Below are 26,307 nucleotides of genomic sequence, written 5' to 3' on the forward strand. Positions count from 1 at the left end.
ACGAGAAAGGACATGAACGGGTTCAGACTAAACTGGGAGATGGCAATGTTTTCTTTGTGCAACACTGACATCTTGTGGCTGATCCAGGACATCACAGTTACAATATAACCCGTGCAAAACAACACGAGCATCTCTGACAGCACGTGAGCAAACGGTAGGAATTTAATATATTTATGAAAAAATACGTTTTGTTATATAACACCATTGGTATGTTTTTCCACATTGTTGTGTGAATCAAATGTTCAAAGACAGACTTTAGTTTAATGTAAAAACCTATTAGAATGTATTGAAAATTATGGCGGGTAATTGTGAACATGTTGCAAAATGCTTCCATCCTAAATAAAGTAGCAACTCGCACCCAAACTCCTCATCTAAATGTTCCATGAACTGACATATATTGCATGTAAGTGAATTGGTTCTTTATGCAGTGAATGAACGAATGAATGAACGAATGAATGAACGAATGAATGAAGAAATGAATTAACTAATTAATTATCCTTAAATCTGTCTTTAAGTAAAGCCAAAATGAAGCTCTATAAAATATTTCGTCAGGGGGCTGGCTGATGGCTTTTAAAACCCTCTTATTCTAGTTTTTTTTTAATTAATTATTTTTCAGAGCTCTTGCCTTTGTTCTCATTATTTTGATGTTGTGCATCTACATTTGTACAATAAACCTTAGAAAAAAATATTTTAATAGGTTTTGATTTCAGGTTGTATGACAGATAATGTAACTGTTTTAAAGGCGTATGATGATTTTCTATAGGCACTATAAGCGGACAACAATAATCCTTGCGTCCTCACACAATGGGATGCAGTAACAATTTAGCTCACATTCTTAAAGATATTACAATCAAAGCTAAATCGCTACAATTGTGTTTTGTTTGCTTCCACTGTCGGTAATGAAGTTGTTTGGTATTTTATGTCAATTATTTAATGAAACCTGTATTTACTTATCCATCCTCTGGTGTTTGATTTGGGAAGGGAGTGTAGCCTCCCCCAACCACCCATCACCACCACCTACCGTAAGAGAGAGAGAGAGAGAGAGAGAGAGAGAGAGAGAGAGAGAGAGAGAGAGAGAGAGAGAGAGAGAGAGAGAGAGAGAGAGAGAGAGAGAGAGAGAGAGAGAGAGAGAGAGAGAGAGAGAGAGAGAGAGAGAGAGAGAGAGAGAGAGAGAGAGAGAGAGAGAGAGAGAGAGAGAGAGAGAGAAAGAGAGAAAGAGGGAGAGAGAGAGAGAGAGAGAGAGAGACAGAGACAGAGAGACAGAGAGAGAGAGAGAGACAGAGAGAGACAGAGACAGAGAGACAGAGAGACAGAGAAAGAGGATTGTGAAGCGTGCATGTAAGGCGCGTCTCACCTTTCAGTATCACGCGCGCTCCCCCGCTCTGGATAACGTGCGCCATTTGCATTAACGTGGAGGGCTGCATCCACTGAGAATCAGTGTTATTGTTGTTTTTTATTTATTTGTTTTTATTTTGTGGACGCTTTAATTCTACGTCCGGGACAGTGTGAACTCCGCCCCGCCACCACCTCCACCCTCAAACCTCTCTGGAGGGGATTAGAAACACAAACCCGCTCGGTAAGGTCTTTAACTCTCATTAACAAGACTGAATAACAACTACACTGTAGGAAATTGCAATACACTATAAAAATAAAAATTACTGCGCTGTTCTTGAGTTCTGCCAAAATTCTGTCGCACATCGAGGTATACAGTAGTACACATGTTAAACAAAGCTGATTGCTTAAAAAAAAAAAAAAGGTACAACACAAATTAAACAGTAAAGCATTTGACATTTTATTATGTTGTTTCCTAAATCTTAAAAGTGCAAGGCGAGAGGGGCATACTCCTTTGAGGGTACTCCAGCACAGCAGCCAACTCTGACAATCCATTAAATGTCAATAAACCATATGCCTTCCACCAATGTGTGCAATGGATGCTGTATATTCCTCCAAAGTGTCTATTAGTAGTTACGTAACGCACAGCTAATCTACCGCAGACATACTCAAATCAAAAACTACAGTACCATCAAAGTTTTAGATAGTGATTAAGTAGCTACACTTCCACTCATGGATAACACATGCAAGAAAGGCCTGCCACTTCTCAACTTTACATATTTAGATACACTAAGTGATATGATGAAAGGAATGCACAGACATAACGACTATGGCGGTTTATTCAGGGATTTCTAAGATTAGAGACAGTCTGACAGATGGGTGGTGCTGAAAGAACTGGAGCTTTATAAGAAAAATGAACTTAATACCCATGATGTCTCACTGCTGACGGGAGAAACTTGAGAAAGAAAAAAACTCCACATTCTCTAAAAGTAGGCAACGTCTTTATTCAGCAATTTCAGAGGAATTGATGACTACACAAATAAATCACAGTCAGTTACAAATCAATAGTTTCATTCAGTGACCAACTGTGTTTCAAGTGCACACACACTCGTGCATTTTATTGGACAATGTTACTCTGAATATTTTGCTGCATCATTCCTCCCTGAACTTTTATTATTGTTATTCTATGTGCTCAAAGAACGTGTACATTTTTGTGCCGCAAGCAGTGTGTACTTGGTGTATATAATTTATGGCCAGAATTGGGATCAAAATTACCATTGAGACTTGAGAAGAGATCAGATGAAATAAGAGGAAACGAGTGCTGCCAAGTTCGGAAGGCCTTCCCATGTTTTATTAATTTATGATGTTATTTTTAGGCTCGGATACATTTTTGATGCAATTGCATTTATCAAGTTTTCTACTCGATGAAGGCTCTTGATGTGCATATCACTGTTTGCATGGTGTTGCAACACCATTTTGCAAACATTTATACATACATTGTTATTGATCGTCAAATTTAGCTCAGCTGAGTGCAAAATGTGATGGAAATGTATCTGTTTCGGTGTGCTATTGCTTGGGTGAATTTTCTCCATAATGTGTTGCACAGTGGAACGTGGTGCCACAAGAAAGTTTGGGTACAGATGCAGGTTGCCTCGGTTCTGACTTTTTCAGCAGAAAGACTGACGCTAATGAGATGAAAACGAGTGCATCATAGACACGCAATAATATGAAAGTGAAATACGGTTGATTATTTTAGTCATCTCAAGCTTCCCGCTTTACTGTGTCCGTCGTTTCCATAGACTGAGTGAACTGAACCATCAACGAAACAAAGTCTTTCGGCGAATCCTTCTCTATATTGACAAAAGATTTCTGAAACACTCCTTAACAAGCAGTACTTTGCCCACAGATGTGAAAAAATAAATGTGATCAGTCACTTCTTTGAGGTTCTGATGCTGGGGGACGGTGCAATGAGTTGTGTGGCTTGATGCATCCAACAACTGAACATTTTGATCGCTTCACTTGGGCATCCTCAAGTTGTTTGGACTCCAAAAATCTCTCAGTAATAAAGATGGCAGATTTGCAAAACCATTTGGCCACACCCATTACCTTGTTTGGTAGTCCCGCCCCAACGGATGTGATGTAATAGATAAAAATACATAATAGAAAACAGAGAAAACTGAACAGAGTAAAATATAGCCCCTAGCCCCCCCAAAATGATTATAACATTATCTCTGCAGCACCTGGAGGGATAGATTACACTTTTCTACAGTCTTAGAGACCCCAAGTACACAATAAAATGAATATAAAAGCAAAAAAAGTGGATTTTCCATAATACTTCTCCATGCCAATCATTTTGAATTAATTCTGAACTTTAATTACAGAATGAAAACACACAGAAAACATCATTATGATTATGAGGTGCGGTTACTGCATCGATGCAAAAAATTTAATGCATTGGATTAATGCGACCGATTTGATGGATTTCCGGGTGCTTGCATCACAGGTGCTCAAGTGACGCACAGTGCCACGGATACACTCGCATGCAGAACACAAGCACATCCAAGCACTTGAACGGAATGATGTGACAACTAAATGTGACAACTTAGTACATTTTTGACTTGAGTAACTGTTGTTAAAATTATTATTATTGTTTATACAAGACTGTAGTTTCAATACATTTTGGGTAAAATATGTGTTTTTTGACATTTTCTCAGCAGTTGGTCCTTCATTAGTTGTTCCTACGCATGGTCTTAGAATGTTTAAGATTTGTTCGCAGAATCCGCACAAATTCAGGTACAAAGATATTGATAAACCACTTATTATATCTGTACAAATTGGAAATAAAAATAATATTTGTCAACTTGACCCTCTTGGCCTCTTAGAAATTCCTGACAAATGTGAGCAGGCTAAGTCAGTCAAGGGAGGATTCACCAGGGGTTAGTCACAGTTGACCAGTCTTTTGTAAACACAACTAAGAAATTTGGAAAGCATAGATGAGGGTGAGAGAACATATTAAATCTATAAAAAATTTGAATATTTCTCTTCACCACAAAACTACAATTGTGATGGCATTTTTCCTTAATAGTGAAAAAGATGCAGAATATTACAAAATATTACAAATCCTATAAGCAAATCTCTTCTTTTCTCAACTGTGAAAAAGATGCTAAATATTCTAATTCTACTGAACAAGTCTCCCTGCAAGTTTTAAACAGAGGCAACACATTTGGAATATTGAAATGTTTTAAAATTTCTATTTGTTTTTTGTTTTTGTGTGAACACTGTGTTCTTTGGAACCTCATATATTATGACTCCCTCCTTCCACTCTCGGTGTCTGTCCTCGTCTATGCGCTGACATGTCTGTAAATTGTTGGCAAAGTGAAGCGGCCGCATTATCCGAATACATTATTGATGCGTACAGCCCCTGACGAGGACACACCCACATTGAAACACTCAAACACAAACACACTCACCAAACCTACATTCACACAAAAAAAGTCACATACAGCATGGCCTTTTGTGTTCAAATTCTAATGCTAGCTAAATGGATGAGAATATGATTTATTGAGTGCAGCGTACCTGTCTAGTATTATTTCATATTAGTTTCCAGCATCCTCACAGCATGATGTTGCCACCACCATTTTTCACTGATTTTGGGGTAATGAGATGATGGATCAGTGTTAAGCCCCCATTGAACTATTTGCTGCTGAACTGACTAAGAACCTTCTTTCCTGGTTTATTTCACTTTAACGCAGACTAGTTTGTGCATATCCATCATATAATTTTTTATTTAAAAATAAAACATGTTAAATTGGAGGTTGTAATTAAAAAAATAGGTTTAAAAAAAGCCAATTTGGTAAATAATTGTTCAATGTACTGTAAAAATTAATTTAAGAAATAGGTTTTAAAAAAGCCAATTGGCTAAATACGTTTCCATTACACGGTAAATATAAAAGTCAACAGAAAAATTGACTAGAGTGAGAACTACAGGAAAGAAAAGTCTTGAGTCAGTATTTGACAGTTGGGCTGATGGGACTTTTGCCAGGGCTTTGCGAGGTCCTCATTAAATATGCATGGTGTTTGGAGCTGGGGCAAGTGGGACTCAACAAACAGCACAAAGAGCCTAGCCTGGCAGGACAATCATTTTTTTCCCCCCTTCTCGCCTGTCTCCCCAAGCTGTCTCCTGTTCTTTCTCCAAATTCCTGATTCTTTTCCCTCCCTGATGCCTTTATTCTTTGATTGGTGGTCGATCCCACTATTTCTACTTTAATTTCTGCTTAGATGCCGAGATGTTTCCCATTCTCTGTTTTTTTCTTTTTGTTGCTGCTTTTTCCAAATGTGTACTGCTCCTCTCTTTCTCTCTCTCTCTCTCTCTCTCTCTCTCTCTCTCTCTCTCTCTCTCTCTCTCTCTCTCTCTCTCTCTCTCTCTCTCTCTCTCTCTCTCTCTCTCTCTCTCTCTCTCTCTCTCTCTCTCTCTCTCTCCCCCCCATCTGTGTAAGCACAAAATATTTGAGTTTTGCAGGGAAGTGTTACTATTGTGCAGCAGTATGCAGTACTTTGTGCTGTAATCACATAGGGAGACAGCTTTCTACTGTAAGTGTAGTTTCTATTCTAGTAGCAAATAGCCTATTCTACATTTAGTAGAATAAGCGTCCACATACGTTACAAAACATTGAATTCATAATCAGTTGGACAACAAGATTGGACCATTGAATGTCTAAATGGGAATATTGTTTTTAGAAAAATTAAAAAGGCACTTCTAAAATGCTGACTTGGGTATTTTTGTGTTTTGCTCAAGTCAGGTTCAAAATGGTTCTGTAGCTACACATACAAAAATCAAAGACTTGGAGGATTGCATTGTTTTGGCGCCTTTTAATTTGTTGATGTTTGATTTCCTATGCACCATAACTGAGTTTTATGAATTTGTGTTTGTCATTAGGTAATGAAGGCTGGTCCTCTTCAACATAATGATGGATGGAGAAGTAGGATGGGACTTTAAGTGGCGCCCACGTGGAGCCCTGACACAAAGGGCTGAGAGCAGGTGTGTTGGTCTGTGAACCCGAAACCTTATGTAGCTGTATATAAAAAGACAAATGACAAGATTAGACTATAAGCAGAATGTGGGACAGACAGCGAGAGGGAAGTGTGTAGTGAACCACAGATACTGTCTGTGATCCCGTTTAACTTTGTCCATTGCCCTAGCCAGACCTGTAAGGTTAAGGCGAAACACATTCTAATCTGGCTCAGCGGGGGTGACGCACAAAGTCCCTGTCATTGCCTGCAGACATACACTACTTTGTAATCTCATTTGCCGGCGCTGTGACTTTATTGCATTCAGCATGTATCGTATGATTTTCATTATGCTGTGCTTAACAAATGGTATGATTGCTGAATAGATTTGTTAACAATCTGCTGCTGTCAGAAATCAACATTGTATTTAACTAAAATAACATGCAAGTAAGTCGTATTTTAAATGGATATAAAGACCGTACAAAGCTAAATGACTAGCGCTTAAACTTTAGCCACACAGTCACTCACAAGTCAAAGAGCGTGGTCGGACATAGTAGTACGAATAGAATAAGTGGCTGCTTTATTCTCTCTTCCATCCAATTCACATAGCATCAAAATGACCTATTCAATCTGCCTGATATTGTCATCTATGTATTGCTTCTCTTTTAATAAAAGAGATTGGTTTTTATTTTGGTTTTTTTAGGAGAAGGGGGTGCTACTGGTTAAATAACAAGGTGTCTGTCTATCAATTGCTTTTATTGGTGAATAACACAAAACAACAAATCTACTATAACAAGAAAATATGTTCTGCAAGAACATATTTACACTAGCAAAAACATATGTACACCAAAAATGTTTAGTTTTATAGTAAAAAAAGAAAGTAAGTATGCTAGTAAGTAAAAAAATAAATAAAAATAAATATGACCATCGGTGCAGCATTTGAAAAAAAAAGGGCTTCACAACCATGGCGAAAGCACGCAAAAAAAAAAAAAAAAATTCCTCCGTAAACGTGCCTTTTTGTTTCGGCATTGTTTGTATACACTTGCTGGCAAGCACTCGCCTACTTTCTCCTCATACACACACGCAATCAGCAAGGTGGCTAGATTTGAGGAGAAGGGTGTGACTTATTTGCGAACGATTACAGAGAAACCTGGAATAGAGTCAAATGTGGCAATTTTATTGACAATGAATTGTACGTGTGAGGAAGTCGAACAAAATCCCGGTCAATTTTTGAAATTCCCCCCGAACATATTTTTGGGGCTGAAAAGTAGAACATGTCCCGGGAAAAGAGGACGTCTGGCCACCCTATCATGCAAAGTATGTAGATAAAGGCGCTCATTACAAGATTTAAAAACATGGTCGGTGTTATGAATAAAAGGAACGTTGTTCATGTAATTATTAACTATCTCTACAGTGTTTCCCCTAATTTGGATGGGCTGTATCATGTTTTTTTTCCTAAATAAGAAACGTCTCACACCAGTTTGGGAGAGAAGATACATGTGCTCAAAAAAAACAAAATCCTCTCCCAATGAGTCATCTTTTTTTAATAAGGCAGCCAAGGCCATACGAGTGTGTGGCTGTCCTCTGTAATACAGGAAGCATGTTTATTACACCCCCCTGCCCCCAGAAAAAAATATTTTTATGAAAATTAATCAGCTCACCACATGCCTATCCCTGCTAAATGGTCTTTAAGTGTGAATGTGAGTGTGGATGGTTGTTTGTCTTTATACTATGTGCAATGGCCTGCTGTCATTTCATGGGTGTACCCAACCTCATGCCCTGAATCAACTGGGATGGGCTCCAGTTGCCCACAACCCTAATGGCAATAACTGTACAAAAAACAAATGCATGGGCACTCTATATTGGAAGCCTACAAGACTATGATCAATATTCTAGTAATATTCTTCTTCTTCTGTTTTTATTTCTATCACATTAATTGGCGGTAATCTTCCATTATGGTGTTGTACTAGTGGCTAAATAATGTAAGTAACCATGAAAAAAAACACACTTTGTGACTCTGTAAGATGAGAGGGGAGTGAAGAAGGATAAAAATGTCAGAAAATATTGTGGTTAATATCATAGGCAATAAAAGATATTTGTCTTTGTCTTCTTAACCTGTGACCATATTTTCATTTTCTTTCTTCCTTTCTTCTATGCTATCTTTTTTTTTTTTTACATTGGCAACTTACCCGCTCTTTTCCCGCCTCATCCGCTTGTTCCTTCTAATGGATGGTGCTAATGCCATCATCAGCAAAGCACGTCTGCTTGAGATTGCTTCCTGCAGCTGTGGGATACATCACAGCCTAGATGGGATGGAGTCATCCTTTATTTCAATCATTTCAAAATTATTATACCCTTATTCTAAACTACTATTCACGAGTATAGCATAGCCAGCATGTATTACTGTGTATGTGTATGTTAGTTTTATTTTATGCCAATTTTGCCTTGTGGAACCTCTGATCATCATTAGGGAGCTGTTTAATCCTGTTTAACTGCCAACAGGGTTTTCAGCTGATCTATTTTCCTCTTCATGTATGTGATGGTCCAGTTCTTTTTTCTTGATGTCTTGATGAAAAACACGCGTTTTTTTTAATGCATTTGATTTTAGTTGAATCAGTAACACGTATTTGTGATTCTAGCAAACTTGACCTCTTCTCAGGTAAATGGAAGTGCAGGACAGGAGTCGCTCCCCTTCCCGCAAGACCAGCAGGGTGGAGCAGGTGGTGGGCAGATTGCTGAGACGTTCACGGGAGTTGGGCAGCAGGTCTCATTCGTTGGGCAGGTAAAACGTTTGTAGATAAAATTTCAAATCTGAAGCATGTTTCTAACCAGTAGTTTCAATGTTACAAATAATAGGGAGGTACATGTTAAGCCTGGGTAATAAATCAATGTCAGTATGTGATGTGATATAAAAAATTAGCAGTAAGAAAACCCTCATCTCATGCTGTGTTACGATTGCCACAATTACCATCGAAATGTTGAGCACAGAAACGTGCTTTGAGCGCACTTGCAACACTCCTTTGAGCATAGTCCGATGAGTGCTTATCTGCTGAGTGCCAACTGGAAGAACTACAAAGTGTGTGCTCCGTGGCATATACGCAGCAATCTAAAGTGTGGCTTGACTTTTAAGATAAATGACCTGTCACCCCAATGCAGCACATGCAATAAGTTTATGTATTGCAAAGAGGGTTGCATGACTAATGTAATTAAACTCAGTGTCCTGACCACATACTGTTTGTTGGAGACTTCACTCTTGCTCCTCTGTCCCATCTACTACTATTAATAAATCCTCTTTAATTGAAACATTTTAATATTAGTCTGTGGTCTGAAAACTGAGTTGCAGTTCAAAGTAAACTAGTAAAGATTGTTAAATTAGCAATAATCTAGTTGAACAGGCAAAGGTGTTAAAAGCTATTTATCACTGGTGTGGGGTGGAATGATGAAAAGAGGTAGAGGAAATGGATGGATGGCTACATTGTATTGTTCATTTCATTCACCGGCGCATTTACTGCTTTTGTTTGTTGTAGAAGTTACAGCTAGCAGTTTGCTCTTTTTTTGCGTGTTTCATTTTGAATGTTGAGCACTATCACTTCAACGTTTTACATACGTACATCATTCTGAGAAGATTAAAACAAAAAAAGATATTCACATCTCAGAGATCTTGTTTCTAGCCTCTAGTTGCTTTTTGAACTGATAGGGGGGACTGAAAAGGAGACTGAAACGGGAGATGAGAAGCAGACAGTGCTCAAAATCAAAGGAATTAAAAAAGCTGATCGGTGCTAATTAACAACTTGATCACAACCTGAGCACGAGGCACAAAAAGGACAATGAGTATCAAATTGACAATGACTCACTCACTCGTTTCTGTCCACTTGCAGAGACAGAGTTGCAATAGATGGGAGGCCAGCAGAGTCCACTGGCACAGAGGAGCGAAACTATCCCTTTCGCTTGAATGTTTTGATCCAGCGGGATCCAAAGCTCAGATCTCATGGCCTCACACTTTCTTCCCAGACACCTATCTTGGTTCAAGAAGTCACCCAAGGTATGACAGTGTGAATTGTGTCACTTTTGCTCTTTGTTTGCAAATACAATTGTGTTCAGAGGTTTACTTCCACGTATCATGATGATGTCATAGTCCTGTTGGGCTTTCGTTCATTCGAACCATTATTTTGCCTGGTGGAATGATCATCATTGATTTACTAAGAGTGATCTATTTGTGCAAGTGGCACATAGAGACAGAACAGTTTTAATACATTCTGCTTCATTAGATGACAAGAGCTTACGATTAACACATTGCCATTCATACAACAGAATAGGACATGGCTTCCTACTATCAGCTTTGTATTCAGTTAAACATGCCTGCATTGCACACTTTTAATTCCTGGGTTGTTTGCAAATGTCTTTACCTATTTTACTTTCCTCCGACGGTGATTCTTTGCCTATTCTACTTCCAAATCTGGTCAAAGTGGTTATATATCCAAATAACTATTTGCAACTGATGATCTTCTTGGCATCTGTAGTTGTTTAGAAATGGCTCCAAAATTAGTACGTTGACAATTCTCCTTCTTAAATCTTTAGGTCATTGAACTTTCTTGTTCACACTATTGGCCAATCAATTAATTGCCTGAGGCGCTTGACTGTTTGTTGTCTACAATGCAGTGCTGAAGTCAGGAATGCGTTGACTAAAAATGAAACAAACAAATCTTTTCAATGCTATTCCCCTCACTGTTTGTTGACGATGTAATAATTACAATTGAAACAGGTTGCACTCCCTAAATTTCTTTAGTGAAATGAAAGAGCATGAAGTTGTGTAGGAGAATGAATACATGATGCTAGTTACACTATTAAGGTACTATAACAAGAACATTTTATGCATTCAGGTGGTCCTGCAGATGGCCGTCTTGTCCCTGGCGACCAGCTTGTGAAGATCAATAATGTTGTTGTCGATGACCTGACACCGGAGCAAGCAACGGAAATCATCAGGTCTGCACTTACACTGGCAACTTCATTCAACCACAACACACAATGCATACATGAGTAGCAATGTAAAAACCATATTCAAATTGAGTTACCTGTATTTCTTTATTAATGTATGTCTTTCCATTCTTTTTCATAGAGAGTGTCACGAGTCATTGTCTCTGACTATACTCAGAACAATGCTGGTAAGTCACAGTGTCTCACCCATATCATACACACATCTTTGTAAGCAACAGGCATTGTTGAAATTTGACTAGTCAGTATGTAAAATTTTTGTGAAATTTGTTCTGGTTTTAAATTGGGTTTTTAGGGCAAGACAGTCACAAATATTGAGGGGAGGATACCCCATAGCACATAATGATGATTTAGCATCAGGGTATAAATACAACCGAATTAAATGTGATTTGCGATTGGTCCCCTGCCTACTGCCCAGTCAGCCGGAATAGGCTCCAGCATGCCCGTCATCCTCGTGAGGACAATCAGTTCAGAAAATGGATGGCTAGATTAATTTGCAAATCTGAATAGTGTGTGGCGGCTTGGTGGTGGAAAAATGGAAAAAAACCCATGCACAATGTCTTGTGCTGTTGTTTTCTTTAACTGGGGGGAAAAATAGAGGGGGGCACCTGTTAAAAACTAAAATAAAATAAAAAATATGCTATGCAGTGTAGCACTGGTTAGCACAACCGCCTCACAGATAGGAGGGTGTGGGTTCGATTCCACCTCCGGCCCTCCCTGTGTGGAGTTTACATTGTCTCCCCGGGCCCGCGTGGGTTTTCTCGGGGCACTCCGGTTTCCTCCCACATCCCAAAAACATGCTTGGTAGGCCGATTGAGCGCTCCAAATTGTCCCTAGGTGTGAAAGCGAGTGCGAATGGTTGTTCGTCTCTGTGTGTCTTGCGATTGGCTGGCAACCACTTCAGGGTGTCCCCTGCCTACTGTCTGATGACTGCTGGGATAGGTTCCAGCATGCCCGCGACCCCCGTGGGGAGAAGCGGTACAGATAACGGATGGATGAATAGAGTGTGAATTGCCACCACAGAATTTCATTTAAATTTTATTTGGACAACTTTCTACATTGATTGACAAAAAGGTGATAAAGATTGACCCAAAATATACTGTCTGTTTACCGAGGTGGCCATTCTGTCAGTCCGTCATCCATCATTTGTCAACGACTTAGGGACCCTTTCATCCTCATCCGTCTGTCATGCATTCATAGTTGTCCTCATCTGTCCTCGTCATTGAAAAGGGCTTCTATCAACGGTCCATCCGTCCACCGTCAGTCTGAAAAAAAAGTCTGGGACAGAATGCCCACCTCTGTGTACAAGCTGTGTCACAAAAGTTCCGGGACTAGTGTCACAAAACAAAATATCTAATCCCAAAAATAGAATGTAAAACATTTTGAATGTTAAATTTTCCCTGTCAAAGTAATCCCCCTGGAGTCCAACAAACCTTCCCAGTCTTCTCTGCCACACATTCATCCGCTCAATTATTCTGGGAATCTCCGTATTACAGTCATCCCAAACATCTGAAGCAAACGCTGCGGAATGTATAAATTGTCGATTTTCTGCCCCACGTTGATGAGGAAAACTCATGGTTTGTCGTTTGGGTTGGAAGACTTTTGTGAAACAAGTCCTTGAACTTTTCTGATTTACTATATACTGCATGTGTGTGTTCCTTCACATCGTGTGGATGCAATGAATAATGTTCAGATGTATGTTCTTATTGGCAACAAACCTATAAATCATCATGTTATCAAGGCTCAGGTTGAACATCTTACTGGACAGCTCTCCTGTCACCAAGGTCCTGCTGCTATATCCCTCTTAATTGTATGTGTGTATGTTGCTTGTACTGTATATGTATGTCGGTGTGCAAGTGTCCAAGCATTGCACTTCAATCAGTATCCAAGTAGCAAATTTATATCTTCACTCATGTGAAGGGGATCACTAAATAAATGAGAATGGGCCTCAATAATTCTTTGCTATGCCTCTGCTGATGTAGTAGCAACTCTAATCTCATTTGATTCATAGCTTTCAGCTTCTACGTGTATAGTTTATTACAGTCCACGCACTCTGAGTTTCATTGGCATGTTACTAAAAATATTAAACTGAATTGAATATTTCACATTAATTGACCGAAGACTGTAAAAGTAATTATTGTTCTTATCGTGAGTGTCAATCGCGTTGGTAGCACAGAGGTATCGTCGTTAGCTCAACTGCTTCACAGTTTGGAGGTTGGGGGTTCAAATCATGGCTTCAGGCTCCTAGAGCTTGCGTTCGTTTTCTCCTGACACTCGGACTTGCTCCCACATTTTGCAACATGCATGGGAAGTTAATCAAGGACATTTTGCGTAGCTGTGAACCTAAGTGTAAATGATTGTTTATCGATAATGTCCTGTGATTGACTGGAATAGGCTTCAGCACACCCAAAACCTTAATGAAGACAAATGCCATAATGAAAGGATGGAAAGATATCACTCATGTGGCTTCACCATAGCAGTACGTTTATACACAATCATTGCTGAATGCCCACTTTGAAGAAAATGTCTTGCCTCTAAATTTTAGTTTGTTAGTCAAAGTACATACCATGACTCGCATCATATTGTCTGCTGATTAAATTATGAAAATATCCCTCAATCGTTTTAGTACCTTGTATATCTTTCAGGGCCCCAAATCATCATTTATCACGCCTGAGAAGAGGGCCAAGCTCAAGTCCAATCCTGTAAAAGTTCGTTTTGCTGAGGAGGTGGAGTTCAATGGGCACGCTCAGGTTAGTGTTTACACAATCACCATTTACAGTACTTCTATTCCCACTCTCTTCTCTGTGAATGTATGTTTTCAGATTTGTTTTCACAGATCTGCATGGCATAGTGCTGACATCTGTTTATGTGAACTCATCTGAGATATATGGGCAAAGTCAGAGTATATTGAAACACCTGGTTGACAAATATCTCAGTTGGTGGCCATGTGGACAGACCCCTGTTGGATCTATTTTTAGCATAAGGATTATATTTTAAATCAACATAGTGATGTATGTCGATGAGCAGGATGTAGCAAGTGTCCTGTCAATTGTTAGTGTTGTTGTGTGAATATGTGCTCAGATATATACTTGCTTGTATGCTGTCCACTCAAGATAAGTGATGTCTTTTTTTATCACACAAGCCTGGCTCTGGCTGCTTCCATTCTGTTACCGGATGTGAAATTAGCTGTATGGGAAAAACCACTGAGGCTGGAGTGCCCATTACTAATCCCAGAGAAAATGCAAGTCGATATTTGCCTCATTGCCCAATAATGACTGTGATTAATGTGCACAACAAGTAGATCCATGTTAGGGAGGGAGCACAACCAGTTCGGGGTATTGTCTACTTTTGCCTGAACTCAGCTGGACAGGATAAGCGGTGTTGAAAATGAATGAATGAAAATGAATGAATAGTTCCGCATGTGAAAAACTATGCTTTTGTCTAACTCCTCCTTTATTTTCAATCTTTGTATGGTTTGCAGGGCAACTCACTGCTATTCCTACCTAATGTTCTGAAGGTATATCTGGAGAATGGACAAACCAAGGCTTTTAAATTCGAGCCCAGCACAACAGTCAAGGTAAATTTAAACATACATTCATATTATTACATACATACATACATGCATACATACATACATACATACATACATACATACATACATACATACATACATACATACATACATACATACATACATACATACATACAGACAGACAGACAGACAGACAGACTACGTACGTACGTACGTACGTACGTACGTACGTACGTACGTACGCCATCCCACTGGCCATCCCACATCTAGCCAAGGGCATCACCAGGGGATATCCATGGTCATACCTAAAAATCTAATGTTATTAGTATGTGCACATGAGATCATTAGTAACAATAACACAGAAACCAAAGTGAGGCCAAATTATCGGAAATGCTAATTAGTGTTGCAATCATGACAAGCCATGTCCAATGGCTTCTGCACCAATGAGATTTTATCAAGACACTTTTTTTTTTTATGCCAGGACCATACAAGTAACCATCACATAACCCATGCTGGTTCCCCCACATCACTAAACTTGCAACTGCAAGGTTGATCTTTATTTATAAAGTACAACAATGTTCATCAACCTCATATATCGTGTATTTCTATTCCGTTTATTGTTGTTTTCATCAGGACATTGTGATGACGCTTAAGGAAAAACTTTCTCTGAGAAATATTGAACATTTCTCTCTGGTGCTCGAGCAGCTATACAGTGTCACTAAACTCCTTCTGCTACATGATGAAGAGAAGATACAGCAGGTATTGCTACAACACTACACTCTTTACACGCTTCGTCAAATGGATGTATTGAACTTTTTTGTATGAACAAGCAACATATCTTTGACCTCATTGCAGCAGATTTAATTTCTCATTTCTTTGAACAAGTTGCACATCTTTAACACATCCATGCTAATTATGTCAAATTTTCTGCTATTTCCAACATTCTAAATTACTAATTTGCTCTTGCTCAAAATTTATAATGGGTCTCAGTTGAATTGTCTCACGCCCCACAAAATGTTGGCATTAGTTCATCATATGTCTTTATGTGGAAAATGCTTATGTCATTATTGCCTTATTAAGATTATTAAGCATAATTAAGATTATTTCGATGCATTTCCATTCGATTTTTCACCCAAGTGAATCTTGACTTTCAAACAAAGGGAAATGTGTGAAGCATTACATCACCCAATGATAAAGCAGTTTTCTGAAGTAGCTCATAGCAAATGAAGGTAATGTCATGCGGATGAGAATTTGTGGCCCAAAGGGAGTAAGAATTCCTAGTGATGCATGTACAATTTGCCCTGGGGAAATTGTCCCATGCTTACATAATGTCTACATTTTCTTTTTTTTTTTAAATTAGTATGTTCTTTATTCTACGCAGTGCTCTCTTTTGCTTTCTCTATGAAAATGGCCTGGTTTATCAACAAATTATAGTGGAAAGATTAAAAGTGAAATGTGCATCTTGCCCAGTGTCTTTCAATCAGTTTTCCCACAAACACACACAAAAGTTTGATTTCCAATTTAGAGTGTTAATTTTGTTGTCAAAATCTAAGCATCAGTTTAAATTAGAAGATGCCTCCAGAGCACATTGTACGATGACATAAAGACTTGTTGTTCTGATGGCACTGACAATTTCAGTGACACAAATATTTATTTTCACTTTTGGTTTGAGTTCAGGTGGTCCAGAAGAAGGAGTCCCGTGACTACAGATGTCTTTTCCGTGTTTGTTTCATTCCAAAACTACCTGAGACTCTGCTACAAGATGATCCGACTGCCTTTGAGTATCTTTACCTGCAGGTATATTGTGGAAACAGTAATCTCTACTGCTTGCATTTTAGCATCTATATGCCCAAACTGACGTTGTTGATATACATTACTTTATTTTGCTTGTCGATATTTTCTCTCAAATTAAAGGTACCACACTAAATATGTTTATAGGTGTGTTGTATTTTGAAGATCTTCCTATGATATAACACTCAAGTGAACTCACTTCAACAGTTATTTTCATGACCCTGCCAACCATTGTCCACAACTAGCTGTATGTACTGTATGTACGACATGGTCATGAGAGTCCGTAAAGTGTAAATAGATTTTTTCATAAATGGGAATTAGGATTAAGATGTAATGTTACCATGTAGAATGTTTGAACAACAGACATTATATGATGTATAACTACTTTGCAACATGGCTTTGCAACATATTGATTTGTTGACAAATTCATTGAAATGCCAGCATTTTGTTCAGGTCAGATGACCCTGTTATTTAGCAGGGTAATATGATACAGGTTTGGTTTCGAGGTAGGAAAAAGAAAAAAAAAAACAGGTAGGTAACAGGTTTAACGCCAACGATCCTGCAACTACATTCTTTCACTAATCTAAAATCAATAGAATGATATTAAAATTAAATTTGTGGAAGGCCAACGTGAGCTTGTTGTTGTGCTGTACAAGCTACAAAATGTGGTACCTTTCATCCACTGGACAGAATAGCCTGGCAATAGTCCAGGCTGTTTAGGATAAAAGCAAATGGGTGTAAATCAGAAAATATGAGGCTGACTCATGTGTTTCTGTTTGTGTTAGGGAGTGAACGATGTCTTGCAAGAGCGTTTCGCAGTGGAAATGAGGTGTAACACGGCTCTACGACTTGCCGCACTACACATCCAGGAGAGATTGGCGAGCTATGGACTATCCCCAAAGACCAGCCTGAAGATAGTCACGTAACGATGCACACATTACGCCTTACAATGCAACCGATATATTGTAAACCAACAGTGGCGTTTTAACTTTTATTTGAAACGTTTTTGAAAATCTGTGGAGTATGTATGCAACTTTACTTCCCCTAACTGATCAAGTTGTGTGTTAATGTGTTTGCTGCAGTAAAACGTGGGGTATTGACAACTTTGTTTCATCTACATTGCTGAGAAACATGCGAGAGAAAGATTTAATGAAGGCCATTAGCTTCCAGCTGAAGAAGAGCCAATCACAACACGAATCCAAACAAAAGGGCCTGACAGTCAATCAAGCGCGCATCAATTATCTGGAAGAACTGAGTGATCTCAAGTCTTATGGCGGGAAAACCTTTAGTGCAACTATGATGGTAAGAATTTTACATTTACATGTTACTCATTTATTCATTAATATCCTGATTATTTCCAGCACAGTGACCTAGTGGTAAGTGATTATTCTTATTATGGTTATTATGTTCCCTGACCGGCAAGGAGTCCGGGGTAAAGCCCCGTCTTACACAAAGTCACATTGTGGCCTTCAGCTCACCCTGCCCTTGAACCTAACAAGTGGTGTAGAACATTGATATACAGTATGCATTAAATATGTATCTATATGGTTAACAAGCCCTCTGCCCTCGCTCCAGCTCCAGGACAGAGAGTCCACAGTTACACTGTTGGTGGGCGCCCGTTATGGAGTGAGTCAGGTGATCAACCACAAACTGAGCATCCTTTCCAACCTCACAGAGTTTAACAACATCACACGCCTCGAGCTTGTTCCCGAGTCTGAAAAGGTCGGCTTGGTTAAAATATACCTGCAGGACATTATGGTAAGACCTGGAGTATTTACTCACACACATTGCTATCACTATGTGTAAATGTGGATGTGCATACATTGATTCAGATTCTGATCACAATCAAGTCTCAAAGGGCTTCACATGTATAAAAACTGACAATTATTCTCGAACATCCCCTGATCCCAGGAGGGCAAGGAAAAACTAAAAATAAAAAAAACCTTCCCCTTCTAGGATGACCAGGCTGCAATGGATGCAGAGAGGGCACGTAGAACACATAATATAAACAATCCCAGGAAAAAATGGATGTCCAATTAAAAGTGAAGAGCTGCAGGAGGTGCGCTCAATTGTCCCGGCAGTGTCTTCTACAGCCTTTATCAGCCGTGGGGGAAAAACAAGAACTCCCGCTAAATTGGCCACCACAGGTTAATTAAAAGGCCCTGGCATAAAAATGTGTCAAAAATGTTTCATGTCTTAAAATTAAATTGAATAAATTAAACTTAAAATTAATTTTAAAAAAATTAATCATGTCTTAAATGTTTCTATTGAGGTAGCATTTCTGATATCTATCGGTGGGTCGCACCCCCGGCCAAACTATAAAATGTACTCCATCCATCCATCCATCCATCCATCCATCCATCCATCCATCCATCCATACATACATACATACATACATACATACATACATACATACATACATACATACATACATACATCCACCCATATATACATACATACACACACATATACACACACACATACATATATACACACATACATGCATATTATCATAAAAATCATGAAAAATCCCTAGACAAGCCGCCACACTGGACTGTAAGCCGCAGGGGTTCAAAAGCCTGTGAAAAAAATAACGGCTTATAGTACGTGTGTGTGTGTGTGTGTGTGTGTGTGTGTGTGTGTGTGTGTGTGTGTGTGTGTGTGTGTGTGTGTGTGTGTGTGTGTGTGTAAGTGTCGATACGTATATGCATACATGCCTATAGTTAAATATGGAAAGCTTAAATATACAATACAGCTTCTTTAAAGTTAAAAAAGAAGGTAATCTCTTTATTGTATCTGTATTGTATTGAATATAGACATTTGTATATTATAATATAATATATATATATATATATATAATATAATATATTTGTATATATTTGTATTTATGTATATCTGCAGCAGCTGGGGAAAAGTGATTGCATACAGCACACAATGGCTTTTGTGTGTAACCACGTATATTTTTTGTGATTGATCAAGTCTGTCCTTATATTACAGTTTGTGTTCTTATTTTTCTAACCCCCCTACTTCTTTGATCCGTTATTGCTGCTTTCTCTCATCCTCAGCCGATCACACTACTACTGGAGACAGCTGCAGCGAAAGATATGTCATGCCTAATAGCAGGATACTGTCGAGTATTTGTTGACCCCAATGTCAACATCTTTCCCTGGATGGATGTTCCAAAAAAACACAGAGTGTCTGCTGAAGAGGGTACAAGGACAGCTCATATAATCAAATCAAATACTGTATATTTCCAAGAAGTCCCATCAGGCTTAGCGTAATAAAACCTGGAAGCAATTAAAAAGGTATTGAATGCATTCAGCTATTGAATGTCATTTTTCATTTTGGTCCACAGGTTATGTTTCACGTTGTGGTAGCGACTCAGACCACTCGTCCGACTTAGACATGGAGCCGCCTGTCACCCATCCGTCTTACAATGCCAAACGCCGCCCACGTGTCAGATCCTCTTCAGAGCCAGAGGCAAGGAAAAGGCACGTCAGGAGAAACAAGCATGACAATGAATGTAGAAATAACAAATCGTCAGACAAAAGGGAAAAAGATAAGAATGATGCTGATACAAAAACAGAAAATCATCTATCAGAGTATGAGTATGAGTGTAACAAACTGCTCAAGGAGAAAGCAGCCCAAAGTGTTGGGCAACCAGAAATGGATTATATGAAACTTGAAAATGAGCCACAGGAATCTAGGTTGGGAAGTGGAATAGCAGAGGACCAACCATCACAATCAGATTCATGTCATACTGACTCTCGTATTGTCACCAGTCCTTCCAGTGATTCTCTCGACCTCCTAGAGGAAGATGACTTGATTTCATGCTCCTCTTCCTCTTTGCATCCAATTGTGTCAACACAAAATCATGCTCAAATCTATTCACCCCTTGAAATTCATCCCTATGCTCCCCCACACTCTGAAGCCAACTCACTGGTTCCTCCACCTGCTCATTCCCATCCTCTTCTTCACTTGACATCCTACAATAGTGACGAAGGGGACAACAGAAGGCCTGATGACCTAGTTGATCCCCAACATTTGGAAGCTGCCCCCATCTCACTTGACATACACCTTACCAATCAGTCCACCACCTCTTACACTGAAGAGGACAGCATATGTTTCGCTGAGCTCTCTCGCCTTGTGGACCTCCTGCCGAGCCCTCCGGAAGCGAGTGACGATGAAGAGGCTGAAGAGAAAAGCTCGAGGAAAAGGAAAAATATGCTGATTGACAACAAAATTTGTGAAGGTTATGTTTCCAAACAAACGGGCAGGAAGAGCAGTATTAGGGGACACCCACAGTCCCCGTCCTTGTCCTCGGCCTCTTCCCACTCAGACTTTGTGTTTAACTTTGACCAGAGAGATGCCAGCTGCTACTACAAACTCTGCTCCAACATCACCCCTGACAGTGCTCGTAGCCTTTCCCAGCCTGTGAATGATACTCAGAGAGGAGAAAGAGAGAAGATGGTGGAAGAGCAGCGTCAAGTTAACCAACGTGAGTCTGCTCCAATCCTACAGCCACCACCCGGCTTTGGAGACAGCAGCTCCGATGAGGAGTTCTTTGACGCCAGAGATGGCTTCACATCACCTGATGACCCAACGTCAAGCATGGAGCTAAAAGGTGACACTGTCTCCATGATTGGTTCTCAAGTATAATTCAGTGTGCTTGGAGTGTTTAACAGCTGATGAGAGGCAAAGTACACCCTCTACCGGTCACCAGTCAATCACAGGGCATATAAAGACAAACAACCATTCACAGACATAAAAAATGTTGGGTGCTTAATTAACCTGGCATGGTCATTTTTTGGAATGTGAAATAAAGCCAGAGTTCCCAGAAAAATATTTGAAATTTAAAGGTCGGAGGTATCATTCAAATCTCATAACATCAAGGCAGATATGCTAATCAGTCGTGACTGTGCTGTCTGTTCCAATTCTAGCTCTTGTTAATAAATAATACCATGAATATTTGATACTAACTCAGTGTCAAAGCTTTTGGGTTTGAATTGGATTGGGCTAGCATATAATGAGTTTGCATGTTTTACTGTGCTTGTGCATAGACGCACATATAACAAAATTCACATTAAGATTCTAAATTGTCCCGAGGTGACTCTGTATGAATGGTTGTCTCTATGTGCCATGTGTATGTCATGGGTGACCAGCCCAGACAGTACTCACATCTCCCCTCAAGTAATAAGTAATAGGTGACATCTCACCCATGACAATGACCAGGATAAGTGGTAGCAAAGATAAATGGACAGTTAATATGACCTGAAATATTGATTGGATGATTAATAGCTATCAAGATATCATATGAACTACAAACAATGAAAAAAAATCCTTAACTATTTTTAAATGTGAATTATCCAGCATGGCAATTATTTTATTTTGTGTGTATTTAACTGTGTACGGCAACTCTATGATTTGGTTTATTATCCCATTTATTCTGAAACAGTACTGTATTGTAAGAGTCGGCTGCAACTTCTGCCATCTAGTGGTTGAAGCTTATACACTGCATGATTATTATTATATACTAGTTATCACTAACATGACAACACACATACACATATGTTGGATGTGGCATGCATGCATCAAGGAAACAATTTTGTTTTGTTTTCAATGAGAACAGGTTAATTGTGTGAGTTTATAACTTATGTAAGTAAAATAGCTATGGTATTTGGAGTTAAGTATTTTATGTATAGTAATGGAATCAAAAACACTTTATAAAAGTTTGTCTGTTTTTTTTTTCTTACAGATAATAGCACTGAGATGAAGTTGGATTCTGTAAGCTCACTCAACCCGAGTGACATCAGTGTCTCTATGGCAGATGCAAAGAACGATCGAAAATCAGAGGAGGAGCGAAAACAAGACAAGAAAGGAGGTGGCAAGAAAACATTGTATGACCTGAGAAAAAGACACCGAAAGCGTCGTTCCTTCATGGAAACTGATTATACCTCCAGGGTGTCATATCCAGAACCTCGCCCAACATCGATGCACGACCAGGCCCATTCCACTCTCAGTAGCAACTTTGTGACCGAAAGTAGCGATGCCCACAGACTGAGTTCTGAGCCTCAACCTTTAGAACAAACTGATAATCCAAGTTCTACTGTACTGTACTCCATGACTTACTCTGAAGGGGAACCAGCACAGCTTGAGTCAAAACCCATTCCCTCTTATAGTGGAACCAATGAGCAAACAAGTGACCTTCTGGAGTCAGGCACCAGGAAGAGGAAACAAGAAATGGAGATGGAACCTGATGCGATGGAATCAAAATCTGTCACAGATCACATTAAGATAGTCGCCCCTTCCATCACCGTTGTGCGATGTCGGTTGGATCCAGAAGCGAAGGAAAGTGCTGACTGTAGAGGTGAGAGACCAGAGACTGTAAAAGACCAGGAGGGGGAGAGAGAGAAAAAACCAGAGGAAGAAGAACAAAGTTTAACAGGGAATGGACCATCCACTTCAGATCTGCTCTTGTCAAAGGTCACTGAGAACCAAGACAATTCAAATGGTCCAATGAACTGTAGTGAACGTGAGGTCAAAACTTTCATGAGTTCATGGCTGACAGAGTTGAATGATAAGAATGTTCACCCGATTGCCCATGTTCAAAATTCACATGCAGAGGATGTTATGCCTAATGATGATGCAACACTTTTTTCATTTTGCCCCCCACCGCCTCCACCCTCATCCCCTCTGCCACCAATGCCACTTTGTCACAATTCCCAAAGTGGTTACTTACCTAAAGAATGCCCAGAAAGCCTGACCGAAACATCTTCATCCAACTCTGAGGAGAAACAAAAAGTCAACAGCTCACAGTTACATTTAGAAATTACACCAAGTGAAGATGAACCTACTGATATGATTACAGTGGCTATGACTGCTTACGATGAAGTCACTGACAGCATGAATTCTGATGTTTTTGATGATAAAAACTTGTCAACTGCTTATATTGGTAACAATATTGACAGACATGATTGGACAACAGCTATTACTTGCACCATGGGTGTCGATTCACCTACAGGCAAAGATCAATCAGAGATGACTATTCAATGTCTCAACAATTCAACCATTTCCACCCATATAAAAAGTAATGAATACACTCACACTATAAACTCCATCACAGCTAAACTTGGAGTTGCAACAAGTGTCATCAATCCTACAATTAATTCAAGGACAGGATTAAAAACTGACATTTCAAATGCTTTATGCATGGCTGAAACTAATAGAGAAGAATACACAAATCCAAGTGTTGATTCTAGCTCACTTCAAGTTAACACTGCCATGGCCCATGATCCAGCCAAAGAGCCTCTTCTGCCAACTCACTTCATCTTCCAGTCCTGTTCCCCCAGCATTATGGGCCGTTTGTCTGCCTCCACTCTTCGAGGAAAGATTCAAAAGTTACCTCTTTATTTGTCACGTTCCCAAGAGACCCTTAACCAAGTTGGGTTGGAAAATGAAGCCCAAAGTCCTATTAGGGACGGTGAGGGCAACATTCATATTTCACATGCTGTAAATAACATTCATGAGGTCAAAGAAATCAATGAGACAACAGCGGAGGAAATGGAGTCAGATGATTCAGATACAACTGTTACAGGATCGGAGGTTGAGTGTGAGTTCTTTGTTGAAACAGCCTCAGCCAATAACTCTATTGTAGTATCAGAACTAAAGGAAACACCAGCCAAGGACTTAATAGATCATGAAACAGCATCCTTACCGGTTCAAATTGAACCTGAACCACAACATAAAAATATATTTCTCCCTGAACTAAACGATAATACTCTGGATCCAATAACAGAGCCTCCAGTTTCCGCGCTGAGTAGCCTCCGAAGAGATTTTAATGTGGACACTCCTGGTCCTATAATTGTACCTCCAGAATCAAAGATGAGAGATACAAAGCCCGATGAAAGCATACCAGGACAACAAGTAAGCACTCGCTCAACCCACAGCCCTCCTCCGATTGTGGTGACGACACAAAATCTAAATGGGCCGTGTCTGCATTTTCATAGTCAGTCACAAATTGCGCAAAGAACCAGCAGTGACAGGCCCTTGATGGGTCTTTGTAGGTCAGCAGAACAGACAACAGACTCATTGTACCCAGTTTCTTCAGGCTGCAAGGTGTTTACCTTCTGCGAGGAACCATCCCAAGTAGGGGAGGAAGGGACGACTCCAAACTTCAAACCCGAGATTGGGTGCACATCTGTGCTGACGTCCAGGTGTGAGTCAGTAGTTGAAGGATTAAATATGGATGCTTGTGGTTGCCCAGCAGTCTACACCAACTGCTTCAGCAGAGAGGGCAGCTTTGATGAGGACTTGACCGTCTATGAGTTCTCTTGCCAAGGCAGTGGTGAAACGCAAAATTCTAGATTACCTCTTCCACTCATGACCGATCCTCCAACATCATCTCTTACATCTTCTTCCATAAACCCTCCCTACTATCCACACATTTTACCGTCCTCAGCAACGTTTGAGCTCAGTCCCCTCCTCTCACCTCTATCTGATGCAGAGTATCTTCATACTCAAACCCAAAAAGACACCATTAATCGCCTTAGAAAGCAACGTTACCCAGAAGCGCCCACTGGCTTCCAAGTTCTACGTGCGGATGTAGATCAGCTCCTGTCTCTCCTGGAGAATAGCACTGCTGATCGATCTGTAGTTGGTCGAGGAGGTTTTCACCCTAGGGAAACGTGCGCTTCCCACTTTACAGAGAACAAGCAAGTGCTCCAAACTGAGGCAAGGCGGTTGACAACATACTGCCAAGAAGTGGTTGTCATTGGCCAGAGTCCAGAGAAAATGCTCAACTCTCTGGCTGATAGTTTTCGGACCCTGGTGGAGTTGGCTGGCGCATGCATATGGTTTTCTAGTTGTGACAGGTGTAAACAAAGGAATGCAGAAGCAGTTGCTGGTCTGCAAGACGTGGCCCGCTCATTCAGGGACTTTTGTCTGGCAGCAGAGCGAGCTGGCAGAAAGCATAGCTGCCATGACCTGAGCACCAAGCTGCTAGCCAAACAGTGCACTGCGCTCACTGCATCCGTCTTCTGCCTCACTCAAATCTTCCGTACTCTCACTGAACTGTGAGGCGGTAGGTAGCAACCCGTGGTGCAAAACCTCAGCTGGCATGGTTATGAGTGGAATGGTGATGTGCATGTTTTTACTGACTGTATGATGTGCACAACCCCAAAGGTTTGCCAGTAATCCACCTGCACTCTGCCTAAGCAAATCTGCTTGCGTTACAGTGTAGATTTGTACTAGAATGTATGTTTCATTACGTTTATCAAATAATTTCCCTGATTAATGCTACTAAAGTGTTTTAAGCAAGGAATGTTTAGCACAGGTATCAAACTCAGATTGGCTCACCACATCATTTTATGTGGTTAAAATACCAAAATTGCAAATTGTCTTCAATTGTAATCATGTTAAGATATTGCAATTTTTATTTTTTTACCAGTTAATCGTGTAAGTGTGAATAGTTGTTTGTTTATATCTGCCCAGCGATTGACTGGCAACTGGTTCAGGGTGTACTGCGTGTAGTCAGCTGGGATAGGCTCCTGCCTGCCTGCGACCCTCATGAGTAAAAGCAGTTAGGAAAACGGAGAAATGGATAATGTTCCTGGATTCTGATTTGAAAAACTAGTTATCCATTAGTTTATTGTGTA

General features: G+C 39.8%; 1 protein-coding gene across 2 annotated transcripts; it reads left to right on the forward strand.

Moving 5' to 3' along the window:
• The first annotated feature begins 1,476 nt into the window (after positions 1-1,476).
• frmpd1a (FERM and PDZ domain containing 1a) lies at positions 1,477-25,729 on the forward strand. 2 transcript variants are annotated; one of them, XM_085912927.1, is made up of 16 exons: positions 1,477-1,576; positions 6,269-6,370; positions 8,999-9,121; positions 10,218-10,381; positions 11,220-11,322; positions 11,456-11,501; positions 13,977-14,081; positions 14,813-14,908; positions 15,497-15,622; positions 16,541-16,660; positions 17,440-17,576; positions 17,737-17,956; positions 18,230-18,412; positions 19,720-19,864; positions 20,010-21,278; positions 22,410-25,729. In XM_085912927.1, exons 3-16 carry the CDS (start codon positions 9,003-9,005, stop codon positions 25,727-25,729), a joined length of 6,153 nt encoding a protein of 2,050 aa, XP_085769053.1. In that variant the 5' UTR covers positions 1,477-1,576; positions 6,269-6,370; positions 8,999-9,002. The 2 variants fall into 2 exon arrangements, with proteins under 2 accessions (XP_085769053.1, XP_085769055.1); XM_085912929.1 differs by lacking the exons at positions 1,477-1,576; positions 6,269-6,370 and having other exon boundaries at positions 8,929-9,121.
• The last annotated feature ends 578 nt before the right edge of the window (positions 25,730-26,307 follow it).

Source organism: Syngnathus leptorhynchus, chromosome 5 (genome assembly GCF_054491065.1).
Source record: "Syngnathus leptorhynchus isolate UIUO chromosome 5, UIUO_Slep, whole genome shotgun sequence".
Lineage (NCBI taxonomy): Eukaryota > Metazoa > Chordata > Actinopteri > Syngnathiformes > Syngnathidae > Syngnathus > Syngnathus leptorhynchus.